At 39.8% G+C, this 13,443-nt stretch overlaps 1 protein-coding gene across 2 annotated transcripts in view; it reads left to right on the forward strand.

Moving 5' to 3' along the window:
• itprid2 (ITPR interacting domain containing 2) overlaps window positions 1-13,443 on the forward strand; it is a 46,329-nt gene that overhangs the window by 12,808 nt on the left and 20,078 nt on the right. For both annotated transcript variants that reach the window (XM_046053778.1, XM_046053779.1), the window contains exons 5-10: window positions 1,602-1,651; window positions 1,934-1,987; window positions 7,865-7,904; window positions 8,035-8,130; window positions 10,838-10,985; window positions 11,623-11,683. In XM_046053778.1, coding sequence (XP_045909734.1) covers window positions 1,602-1,651; window positions 1,934-1,987; window positions 7,865-7,904; window positions 8,035-8,130; window positions 10,838-10,985; window positions 11,623-11,683 — 449 coding nt within the window. The remainder of the gene's footprint in view (window positions 1-1,601; window positions 1,652-1,933; window positions 1,988-7,864; window positions 7,905-8,034; window positions 8,131-10,837; window positions 10,986-11,622; window positions 11,684-13,443) is intronic.

Here is a 13,443-nt window from a genome sequence, read left to right on the forward strand (position 1 = left end):
ACACACACACACACACACACACACACACACACACACACACACACACACACACACACACACACACACACACACACACACACACACACACACACACTTCTTTGTCACAACCCACAATGTCCTTAGTAACGTTACCGTGGTACATGACCAGCAGACTCAAAATCACAAGTTACTATAACAACAGTTGTCAGGTAGGGGCCTGAGAAACATGGCTGCCGGTGGAAAGTGGGAGGATTAGCGAACACTGCGGCTGCGCACTGTTATACAACCATTCAAGTGTGTGTATGTGTGTGTATTGAATGGTGGCATGAAGTTTGTCCCATTGATAAGAGCTGCATGTTGTGTAACAGCTCAGTGCTTCCAGCGTCCGGCTACAGTCAGCAGCTCAGACAAGCTAGCCCAGCTGCTGTCAACTAGGCTGATCTGTCAGCTAGGTACCAAAAACAGGATTTATCCTGGGATAGTTAACCTTGACAGACAGGCACTTTGCCTGCGTTACTTAGCCTTAGCCTGACAGGCATTTAGCGCTGGGATAGTTAGCCTTTATTTGACGGGCAGTAAGCCTGCATTACTTAGACTTAGCCCGACAGGCAGTTAGCGCTGGGATAGTTAGCCTTTATTTGACAGGCAGTAAGCCTGCATTACTTAGACTTAGCCTGACAGGCATTTAGCGCTGGGATAGTTAGCCTTTATTTGACAGGCAGTAAGCCTGCGTTACTTAGCCTTAGCCTGACAGGCATTTAGCGCTGGGATAGTTAGCCTTTATTTGACAGGCAGTAAGCCTGCATTACTTAGACTTAGCCTGACAGGCAGTTAGCGCTGGGATAGGTACCCTTCTTTTGACAGGCAGTTAACCTGGTTACTGCATTAAGTCACTTTAAGGGAGTGTTTATTTTCCTTCACTTGACAGGCAGTTAGAGCTGAGATAGTTAGCCTTAGCCTTACAGGCAGTTGGCCTGGGATAGTTAGCTTAACAAAAATCAGGAGGTATACTGGTATACTTACTGTTAAAAAGATAATCTGAGATACTTTCCCTTAGCCCAACAGGCATTTTGCCTAGCATAGTTAGCCTCAGCCTGACAGGTTGTTATAGTTAGTATGGCCTGGTCAGTACTTAGTGTGGGCTTATGAGTTTAGCCTGACTAGGTGTTGGCTTTGGGTAATTAGTTTTATAAACAACCAGGGGTTTCAATGGGATTATTATCCTCAGTCAGCCTGGGTTTGATAGAATTGCTTGGTGAAGACTATCCCTTACCTTTCAGGCTAAAGGTGTTTTAAGATAGCTTGATATAACCGTAAGATAACAGTAGATGAGCATTAAGGGCAAAACACACCAGCATAGAACATTTTTTATGTAAACTGCCTACTGGAAGATGCACATCATTGTGGGTTGACACATCCTGGGTACTGTGTCCTCTTGCCTTCTTGTGTGTGGCATACATGGTGTAATGCTAAGCCGGTGTGTTTTTACCCGTATACCATGTACTAGTAGGAGCTGACCTGATCTCACTGATAGAGCAGTATGTTGGATTTTTATGTTTTTAAAGCTGAGTTTATGGTTTGGGTTGATATGTAACTCTCTGTCTCTGTCCCTATGTGTCTAGGACTCCCCTTGGAGCCTCTCTAGATGATCGGAGTGCCTCTCCCAGCAGAGGTAATCCACATTTTCTGTGTCTGTTATTAATATATTACATTGTGAGGACCTCAAACTCTTAGGACACTGACATGGCCTCCATTGTGGGAACCTTGGTTCGTGACTAAATACTTGCAACCATTCAACACAACTAGTTTTTAAAGTTAGACTTTGTTTTTGGGAATGTTTGCAGTTATGGGTCAGAATTGGTAGATCATTTCAAGTACTCATTGTGTATTTATGCATATGTTACTGAAGAGTTTTTACAACTTTATTGCTTTTTGTGTACTTATGTGAAAACAGGAGCGCTGAGGAACGGCTGCAGCTTTGAAGATGACCTTTCACTTGGAGCTGAAGGTCAGTTCGCAGAAAAACCCACAATACAAACAAGATTACAGATTCCTGCTAATTGTTAGCAGTTTCCCCCCCATGTTCTGCTAATTCTGTATTTTAACAATGCAGCCAACTTAAGGAACACTGTGACATTTTGGTAAAAAAAGTCAGTTTTGGTAGGGCTTTCCCCCAACGTAGATGATTTGAATCAGTATTTGAGAAACCCCTTATTCAAACCTCGTGTTGTCAGTTGAACTGTAAAGAAAATAGAAAAGTATGAAATGAAATGGAGGGCACATTGGTGCGATGCATGTGTCTTCACTCTTACGTTTGTTCGCCTCCTGAATTCTTTCAGATTCAGTGCTGAATGCTAGTGAAGTCAACCTTCTACTGCCTTCTAGTGTGATCATGACTTGTATTGTCAGCAGTCAATATAGAGAGAAGCGAATTTGCATTGACTTTGAATGTAATTGCGGCTCATGGAAAATTCTCTTCACTTTCTATTTGAACACACCTATAATGCTACTACTACGAAGGTGTGACTGATTTTCATTGTCGCACAATAATTCATCCTGTTAGCATAACCAGTCTGCACCACCACCAGATCTATAGATTTTTAAATGCGATACCTAACATGCGCAGGGCTGGGTTCTTTGTGAGGGACACATTGAGCAACTCATTACACAAGATTTTTCCCCATAAATCTTTATCCTTGTCACAGTCATATAGCATGTGTACCATTGGTCCAACCCCTTTGTGATAGTTAAGGATTTTATTACTGACCTATGATCAGGAGAGCGTCCTGATCACTTACTTTTTATTTCCTGGACTGTGTGCAAATTTCCACCGTGACACCATTGTGTCCCTGAGCAAGACACTTAACCCCTAGTTGCTCCAGAGGCGTGCAACCTCTGACATATATAGCAATTGTAAGTTGCTTTGGATAAAAGCATCAGCTAAATGACTATTATTATTATAGCAGTGAGTGGGGAGTGACGATAAAAATCTCTCCCCCAGGGGATCGTAGACTCAGGATGCTTTTACCCTTGTAGTTCTGTATATTTCGTCCGAACCAAGAGAAAATGATCTGTTCTTGCCTTTAGTTCTGTTCCAGTTTGCCTTCACACTGGCTTACCAAGAACTGTTAACATGAAGTCATATAAACTGACCGATAACTCCTTGAATGGACAGTTTTGGCTACGGTCATCCTGCATCATAAGGATCATCAAATCGGGTGACTGACATGCAACACTTTAATGCTTCTTATATGTATATTTATATTTTCAAAGTTCACAAAGAAATAACTGATTATAAACATTATTAGTTTTAGTAGACTGCAAATCGGGGGAAAAAAGAAAGGCCGACAGGGAATACAGTGCCGAGGTGATTTATGGAGTTTCCTGATAGCGTTACTTGTTGTGAAAGTAGTTAACTGCTAAAAAACAACAATGTAAAACCTGAACGACTACCACCCTTTGGCACTCAACCCCAAAGGGTGGTTCTCCAGCACATCAAAGACAACATCTCAGTCCTCCTGGACCCTCACCATTTTGCATTCAGATCCAACAGATCCACAGAGGATGCCATCTCCACTGCCCACAGAGCAGGTAATTAATACAGAAGATCATTGGTACCCATCTACCGAGCATCAGTGAAGTGAGGTGCCTGCACAGAGCTTAAAGGATTGTAAAAGACAGTACCCACCTCAGCCACAGCATGTTCACCCTGCTGCTGTCTGACAAGAGATAATCCACAAACAAATGGGCGACATCACGGTGGCTATGTCCGCTTCTTGTATACAACCTGTGCTTGTACAAACATTCCTTTAATGTAATGAGAATGCTACTTGCTCACATGTGTAAATGAAGGACAGACAATTCGTGTCAGCAGAATCAACACAGCTCCATCTTCATTCCCCAGTCCTGTTTCTTCACAAGGGAAAAGTCAACAGTCACAGAGGTGTGGAAACAAACTGCATGCATGACTGACTGTCTTCTGAGTGTGTGTGTGTTTTCATAATTACTCTGATCTGCTGTGAATACATTAGTAATGGCTCTAATAGCAAGAGGGTGAATGTGTTATTGAGTGAACAATATACTGTAATGACTTTATCTTGAAGCACTGAACACTGACATGTGGGAATGCTGTGTATGTGTGTCTCAGCTGGTGGAATCTGAGACTGAATAGATGCTAATGAGCTGATGCTTTAGAGGTCAGAGGTTGTGTAGATGTGATCAGATATATCTTGTTCTTGTCCTGCGGTCTCTGATACAGTTTAGTTACAATATAGTAACAGTTAATTTTCAGTAATAATATGTCCTCCAGCTTGATATCCCTGATGTGGTTGAATATTTTGGCATTGAAACACCTCTCTTAACTTCTTCTCTTGAAAAGTTTGTTGAGTCCTGCAGAATGTTTTTCTGACATGTGCTGGCAAAGTGTCGTGCGGCAAACCAAGTCTCTAGAATTATTCTTCGTTTAGACAGCATCAGTCAGCAAACCTTGGATTAGAAACAAAGTCTTAAAGAGATCACATTATGCTCATTTTCAGGTTCACAATCTTATTTAGGGGTTGTACCAGAACAGGTTTACATGGTTTAATTTTCCTAAAAACACCATATTTTTTGTCATACTGCACATTGCTGCAGCTCCTCTTTTCACCCTGTGTGTTGAACGCTTTGTTTAAATCTTACCTCTACAAAATCTTTGTTGGAAGTTGCACATGTGCAGTTCCTAGTTAAGGACTACTAGCCAATCAGAAGCAGAGTAGGGCGGGTCATGAGAAGCCAGTAAACTAGGCTTCGGTTCAGCTGTATATCCCCTTACCAGCTTAGCACCATGGATGGAGCAAGAATGGTGAGTTATTAATCTGTAACAAAAGTATCTTTCATCCATAATGTTTTAACTGAGCTCTGTCTCTACATCACAGTAACAACTTTATGTCCTTTGACTGCCTGGAGGGTAGCTAGTGTTTGGAAGGGAGAGGAGAGGCAGCAGGCGGACGTCTTGTCACTGTGTGCAGCTTAGTGTGTTTTTCTACCGGTGTTTTTGAGGGCCTGTCTGACTAGCCCCTAGGCGACCATTATGACACGCATTTTGCAGTGTCGACACACGGATCAAAGGGGAAAGACTGTATTACACACGATGATTATGCACGCTTTTTCACTTTGCAAACCTAGTACATGCACAAAAAAGATATGTAACTCAATAAAGGACAGTGGGAAAAAGCATAATATGACCTCTTTAACTGAAAAGCTGAAGGACAAACGTAGCATCTAGGACAGTTGGATTAAATCAGTCCACAGAGAGGTCTAGGGATGGGATTTGATCAAATTTAAATCCAGTATTGAATCAAATGATTCATCACCCTTATTGAATCTGTTTTTGTGAGTAACTAAAGGCTAAAATAACTGTCACCTTTTTTTGGCTGAGAAGGCAGAAACTCGTGGCTAGTGGCTGCCTAATTAATGTTCACAATATGAAACTGAGATGAGCAGCATGATACATGAAATGTTCATCTCACATGTTCAGTTAGCAGCTGTAGACTTCTGTACTTTACCAGCAACTTACTGAATGTAGTTATTCATAACTATGAAGTTGATAAAATTGAAAATTTGATATGATATGAGTCAAAGTTTAACTGGGAGATTCTTAAATTGACTTGAGGTGATCAGCTGATCAAGAGTCATCACTCTTCTGTCACTGTTGGTTCTTGTCAAACACACAGTCCACTCCTGCTTGTTCACAAACAATCTTTGGCTGAATACATACATCAGCTGCAGAGAGAACATTAACCAGAGAACAGACTGACTTTTCATTTTAGCTGTTACTGAATTAATGTTCATTTGCTACAGCTGCTCTGATCTGGCGCCGGTGATGTTTGTCATTTGAACCAGCAACAGCTGCTACCTGAATGTTTTCCATTGCTCTTTGCTGATAAAAAGAGTGAGAAGAGATCAAATGTTTGATAAGAGATTGATAAGATCTGAGCTTAACAAATCAGAGTTCTTTGCCTACTGGGAACTGGATGCCAAAAGTAACTAAACCCATTCTTAGAGAGGTAATTCATAGTCCTAGAAAGACCTCCTGCATCATCATGTTCACAGCTAGAGACACACTTTTAAAAATATCAGCAACAGGTACAGAATCCTTGACATACTTACATACAAATTAAGCATTTGCTCATGATTTATTCTCACTTTAACAATATAAAATATTGTCAAATTACAGTTGAAATATACAGTATATGGTCAAGTAACAGTCACGTTGGCTGCGTAGGATTGTTTTTGGTTCGTGTGATCCAAACATGACTCCAGAACGTTGTAAAGTCCAAAAGTCAAAATTTATCAAAAAAACATAGAAGTAATCATTTCCAAAATTCACAACATGTTTTTATTGAATGAAATGTTGTGCTTCAATTCATATTTTTTGCCATTTAGCCTTTTTTTCATTGCGGTCAAAACATTATTTGCTCTCCTACTTGCTGCACACAAAGGGAGGCAAGCACCTGCATTAACAAGGAGTCTAGCTGCCACCTAACAGCACCATAACTAATGACTTATATTCATTAAAGAAAGTTGATTTAATAAAAAAGTAAAGGTCATAAAAAAGACTACCTCGTTTAATTTGATGGATCACTTTATTCAAATTGAGGATTTTGTCCGAGGATTTTCTTTTTTAGGGTGACGTCATAAAATATGACAGCAGACATTTGCTTCATTGGAAAGTCTCGATAGAAGCTTTAAATGTAAGCAAAAAATGTCATTATGTACATCACTAAGTAGGCCAACTGCATATCAGACACAGCATTGTAGGCTAGACAATGTCATGTGCTACGATGATGTCACCATGACCAGCAGCTCACGTTGTTTTTGTAGTTGTTTTTTAGTTTTTTGTTTTTTTTTAACACAAATACCGTCATACACTGTGTACCCTGGGGAAATGTCAGGAAGGTATGAAGGTATAAGAAAACAGACACTGCCCAAGCCTAGCCTAAATCTCACCTCATCTTGTCCTGACAGTAAGTACCGCAATCATGTTGACGTTTGTCAGAAGTAGCTTACATCTTTAGTGGTAAAGAAGACTTGTCATGTATGAGCAGATCCTAATGGGCTGTAATGATGAAACGTTATCAGGACAGGATGGGAGGGGATTAAAGTGTTAGTGTGTGAATGGGATAGCAGTGAATTAGTTAATGAAAGGATTCAAGGTGAATAGGATGGAAAGGATCCAGAGTGAGGAAGTGAGTTGTTTGATGGAAAACCAGATTAAAGTAGCCAGAGACAGAAACACTGTGGATTCACAGATAGAAGAAGAAATTCAGCTGAAATAAAGTGGGACAGAAAGAGAGAGGCAGAGTCAGGGCGACAGGTCCCAACAGGTTCTTTTGAACTGACAAAGGAAACAACAGGCATCCAGCTGGTGATGACTGTCATTTCTCCGACTATAAGTTAACCTGCGTCACTTATAAAGTCACAACTGCAGCAGATTTAACCCTCAAAATACTCACTCTTTTTGTAAAAGCAATGGGTCCTTGATTTCAGACAGCTTCTCATTTTTTAACAGGCTGTAATTATGCTCACTGAAAGGACGCTGGCAGTTTTTATCTGCACGATTTGGTTGAAAACACCATCTCGGGCTGACTTTTTAATGTTTAAGATGACTTGTATCAAAATGAGAGTCTTGTAAAAGGGTCTTAAACATGCATGAAGGATAGCTGATGGATAGATGATATTATGTTAATAGACACACATCCCAGGTAAAAAGTCACCATCCTCACCAGTTGATGATATATGTATGGCATGAAAACACAGAAACAGTATTGTTTTTGTGTGCGGAATAATTATAATAATTATACTATAGTAATTTGAATAATCTTAATTCCCTTGTTTTTCTCTGCAGCCAACTATCTTCAGTCCACCAACAATAAAACTGAACCCTGGTGAGTACTTTTATTCTCTGTATTTAGTAAATAAAGTTCCAGCTGTCTGATAACTCCTCCTCTCTCTACCCTGTGTGTTAATGCTTCTGTGTGTGTGTGTGTGTGTGTGTGTGTGTGTGTGTGTGTGTAGTTTTGGTCTTGCAGCGGATCAGAAGAGGAGTCAGTATAAAGAGAGAGCAAGAAGTATGAACTCCACAGGATCAGGGAAGAGCAGCACTGTGTCCAGGTCAGTTCACTTTGTCAGTCAGACTCATTGAGGTATCTCAGGTAGAGAGTGGCGGAGACACAGAGGGCTGTTATTAAACTTCAAACTAATTAGATGACACTACAGAGAACTCGTTTGTGTTGTTTTTGAGGCATGTAGCAAAGTGGTTCCATAGAGGAAATTTTACCATGACAAAGGGAAGCAAAAAATAATTTAGTTACATGACATTATTATTATTATTTATTCAGATTTTCTCCTAGTATCTTTTCCTGCATTACCAGTTACTTTCCACCTCTTCAGATCCTTAAAAATCCTTAAAAACATTCTTCCCATAAAGCTACAATCAAAGATTTTCAAGGAAGCAAACCCCAATTTATGTATTATTTGTGGTTTGTGCATGTGCTTTTTTTCACCAATAGCCACTTAGTGTATTTACATTCTGTAATTATCTCTCTATACAGTAGTATTTTGTTAGTGCGGGAGTCCGTCATTCCTGCACTGGTTTTAAAGGGATTTACAGGAAACAATGCGGCCTATAATCCAGTGTTAACTGTAATTTTATCTATTTGCTATCAGCCTCACTGTTTACTCTTCACTCTCCTATAGCCGTATCACAGCTGGATTAAGTTACTGCTAATGCTAACCCAACATTTCCAACAAAGCAGTCACAGGAATCACAAGGTTGGCGTTGATGCCTTTCATCATAAATGTATCTATAGAACAAAACATTTGGTCATTTTGGTCATTTTTTGTCAGCTGGTTAGTTTTAAATATGTTAAAGCTGACTAGTGTGCAGGACAAAGATGTTGAATATATGTTTGAGGTCATTAAAAAACAGTGTCTCCATAACACGTACATGTCCACCAGAGAGCTCTGACAAGTTTCTTTTTCTGTAAACTGTCCCGCTCCGTGCATATCTTGGTCATAATCCTTTTAAAAAAACAAGACAGAAACATGTTTACGGTGTCCTTAGAAAAAAATATTTGTTTATGTTATGCATTTAAAAAAAAAAGCCAAAATGTTGTTGTTAGATTTCTTAAACTCTCAAATGTCAAAGTTGGTATGGACAAAGTCCTATATAAAACGTCTCTGGTATGGACCACTTCATTTTAAGAGGTCACAGGCAAAAAACATTGGAAACCACTGATGTAACAGTATGTAAGTTGTATATAAAGATGTAAACATGTTGGTTTACATGGTTGATTTTAACTGTTGTGGTTAGAGTCTGGGCAAAAGGCTTTGTTTTCTCTGAGCTCCTTGCAGTGAAATTTGACTGGTTTGAAAAATAATAACAGCTCACAGTATCACTGTTCTACTTCAGGTTGAAGCTTTTCCACATCTCCATCATTGATGCAGGTGTGGTCAATAAACTAATTCAATTAGTATCTTAATGTCTGAGGTACATCAGTAGGTTTGTGTGGATGATTTACTGTTGCACTAACTGTGGTGGAAAGTAGTCTTTTGGATGGCTGATGGGTGGGCAGTGCAAGGTGATGAGGTTAGAGCAGGGGGCGTGGCTGATGGTGAAATGTGTATTATTTAAAATGGTTCTTAATGTGCTATGGGTGGTGTATCATGGGTAATACATCTTTGTTGTATGTTGTTGATACAAGGTTTGAGAGACTCCTGGACTGTGTAACAAAGTTTTGCAACAGGATTTTTCAGGTTTCTGGGGAAGTCAGAAAGAAAACCAATCAAACAGGTTCATGTGAAACAGGACCTTTAATGCCCCATTGTTTTCTGTTATATTGGCAGGGCTGAATGCAAACCCAGGTGTGCTACATCAGGAATCCGTAGTCTTGTGATCACAAGAATAAACGCAAATTCAACCAGTCCATGTAATTTTTGTTTAAAATGGCTAAACTCACAGAATGCTTGCCAGTTTTATCAACCATCACAATGTTGCGCATAAAAACAATCCAGTGCAAATCAAACCTAATCTCTTTTAACTGTAGTGGGGAGGATTTTGATTTCCTGGAGCTTGTCTTCTCAGGCACCACTTTACCCCCAGGCTGTGTGTCCCTATGCCTAAAATTAAGATTTTTTTGGCAGCAGTGCAAGAAGCACTAAAGTTAGATTATGGACTCGATTCAGAAGAAAACCAAGTTACAGAAGCCTTACCTAGCTAGCTAACTGCAGGCTATGAGCCCATAGAAAGCCCATAAACAGGACATTCTTAAGATCCAAGAAATCCAAATTCTCACTTTCACTGGAACATATTACATACCACAATTCTTTAAACAGTGTGTGTGTATGTGTATATATATATATACACACATTAGTAATTAATAGTAATTATTAATAATATCACTACGTAACACAAAGCCAAAATAATCACAAAACAAGACAAAGCTCCTGGGGGGGATGATCCCCTGCTGCTGGTCAGGTTTGTTCTGGTTTATACCTCCTCTGGGTAGGGCTGTGGAGGAGCAGGAGAGAGACAAAGCATTGCTCTCCATCTCCAGGCTGAGGTGAGGCTGAGCCACCACCTTCAGTAACTACATCATTAACTAAACAATTAACCAACTACCTCACTAACAGACTAAAAAAAAAGCAGTGTGTGAGAAGTACTAACTGGCTGTCTGTATTTTGGTAGTGTGTCAGTGGTGTCAGGATCCTCCTTACCCTGCAGCTAGACTGACTAAACTAACCAGCAGACTAGATCACCATCTAACTGACTGATCGGTTTACTGACTGAGTGGCTGTCTGCCTGTTTGTGTATCCACAGTGTGTCAGAGCTGCTGGACCTGTATGAGGAGGACCCTGAGGAAATCCTCTTAAATCTTGGTTTTGGTCGCGAAGAACCCGATCTAGCCTCAAAGGTTCCCTCCAGGTTCTTCAACAACTCCTCCTTAGCGCGAGGCATTGACATCAAGGTACTGACAACAGTAGTGTGATAGCACTGGAAACAAACTCTAAATGAAAACAAATGTGGAATGTTTTTAAAGCCGATTGAACTACTGGTGACCGCAGCACAAACACCAGTATACTCCTTGTGACTCTGACTCACCCAGAACACACCTAGCTAATGCTAGAAGGGAAATGACAATGTTAACATGCTGATGTTGATCAGGTAAAATGTTTACTATGATCACAGTCTTGGGATATTAGCATGTTAACATTTAATAAGTACACAAGGGACAGCTGAGGTTGAATTAGTTTTGCAAGTATTTGGTCACAATTTTATGCCAGTCCATCAAGTAGATGTTTAGATATTAACTGGATAAGTGGAAACTTTGACCTGCACATGACACTACAGGAAAAGTCAGTGCATCATTAAAGTCATTAGGATTCATCTTCTCTGAAACAAGAATGTCTGCATGAAAGTTTATGGCGATCTGTTCTTAAGATATTTCATTCTGGACCAAAGTGATGATCTGCTGCTAGAAACTCCCTTCAAAAATGTGTGCCTTTAGTTTTGCATAGCTGTGATTTATTTTTCATGTTTTTCCATGTACCATTAATCACTAATACTGTTTTATAATGACAACTCTTCCTGTGGTTCATCTGCAGGTCTACCTGGGAGCTCAGCTGCAACGTATGGAACTGGAAAACCCCAATTACGCTCTGACTAGTATGTACCTCTATACTGTCTACAGCACTCCTTCATTTCTTCTATTGCTTTTGACTGTACTCTACTCTCTATAACCTCAACTGCGTGTTCTACTGTAGTCGGTCTCAGAAGGGTAACAACACCCGAACACCTCAGTACTGCAGATGGAGGGTTAGCCATGTAAGTGATGAGAAGCTCAGAGGTTCACATCCTGAAACTGTAGACAGAGGAGGTGAAGCTCAAAGACTGTGTGTGTGTGTGTGTGTGTGTGTGTGTCCTGTTCCAAGTATTATTATGGTGTTTTGTGGGGTCCTTCAGCTCTTTTAGCTGTTCTGCCAACTGCCTGGACAACACTGCCAGCAAGGACAAAGAACTGTTTGTCCCAGACACACACACACACATACACACATACATACAGACCTGCTCCGCTAACATCCTGGCCCCTTTTTGTTTTCAAACTCGTGTTTGTGTGAAGATACTGGCTCTCAAAAAACACGTACACACATAGACACGGCTGATTCTCTTCTGCTTGACATTTTAACGGTCTTGTTGCTGTAAAAAATGCTTAACCAAAGATCCTCTGTGTGTGAGAAGATGAATCACTCCATAGCTGAAAGTTCGATTTTACACTTCAACAACTGACCAGTTTGAAACCGGACCCAGTTTGTTTGAGGTAAACGAGACAGTTAATGAGTTTTGTTTAGCGGAGCGGTCTAAACATTGCACTTCAGTATGGACTGGAATTTGTATCTCTGCTCTTTGGTCTGGTCTGTGTTTTATGTTGTTCGGTGCAGCAGATTTACATTTAGTCTTACTGACTTTGTGTGGGCCGCCCATTTAGTAGTTTGTTCCATTTATGGTTTTGTCTCTTAAGTAATTGGTGCTCTTCCTGGCTGTAGTAAATGCATGTAAAAAGTGGCAGTCCTGATCATTTCACACAGCTTACTACCAAGTGTACATTCACTGTTTTTATGGTGAAAAATTATAAGAGCTCAGTATGATGATGCAGCTTATTTAAATTATTGCATTCTTTTGCGTTCTTTACAAATGAGCAAGGGTGGGAATCACCAGAGGCTCATGATACGATATTATCGTGACACTTAAGTCACGATACCATGTTATTGCGATAAAAAAAAATGTTTTGTGATAACATATACTGCAACTTATTAACTTCTTTCAACTGCAGATTATGTCCCCAAAGGAAAACTTTGTCAACATCAGTTTTATGTCTGTTCATATCACTGTTTTGACCAACTTTCTATCAATCCTGCTGACCGTTACCTTTGCTGACTTCACAAGAAAAAAAGAATTTATATATAAAATATTGCCACGGGAAATATCACGATACTATGTATCGATTCTTTTCCCCCACCCTTACAAACCAGATAATTTTTACATTGTTGGTCAAGAATCTGATTTATAAACACACATTAATTCACCAATTGTTCACCAAACTATGTAATATATAATATATACTTTACGAATAGTATAATTTGGAACCATCATCTTGTTACACAATAATAATCTCATGTCATCTAAATGGTGTAACTAACCAAATAAGTCTCCACTGTGACGAAGAATGAAGAAATAATATTTTTAAACACAATGACAGCTGTTATATCATATTGTTATGCACTATGGATAAAACAAAAATATCAACACATACCGACCAGTCACTAATAACTGTAGCCAATGACCAGCTGATATATATTGGTTGATGTTTGTCGGACTGCCACAGATGAACATCTCATATTCTCCTACAGCAATGGCACACTGTGCGT

This window comes from Micropterus dolomieu, linkage group LG07 (genome assembly GCF_021292245.1).
Source record: "Micropterus dolomieu isolate WLL.071019.BEF.003 ecotype Adirondacks linkage group LG07, ASM2129224v1, whole genome shotgun sequence".
In the NCBI taxonomy this organism is placed as follows: domain Eukaryota; kingdom Metazoa; phylum Chordata; class Actinopteri; order Centrarchiformes; family Centrarchidae; genus Micropterus; species Micropterus dolomieu.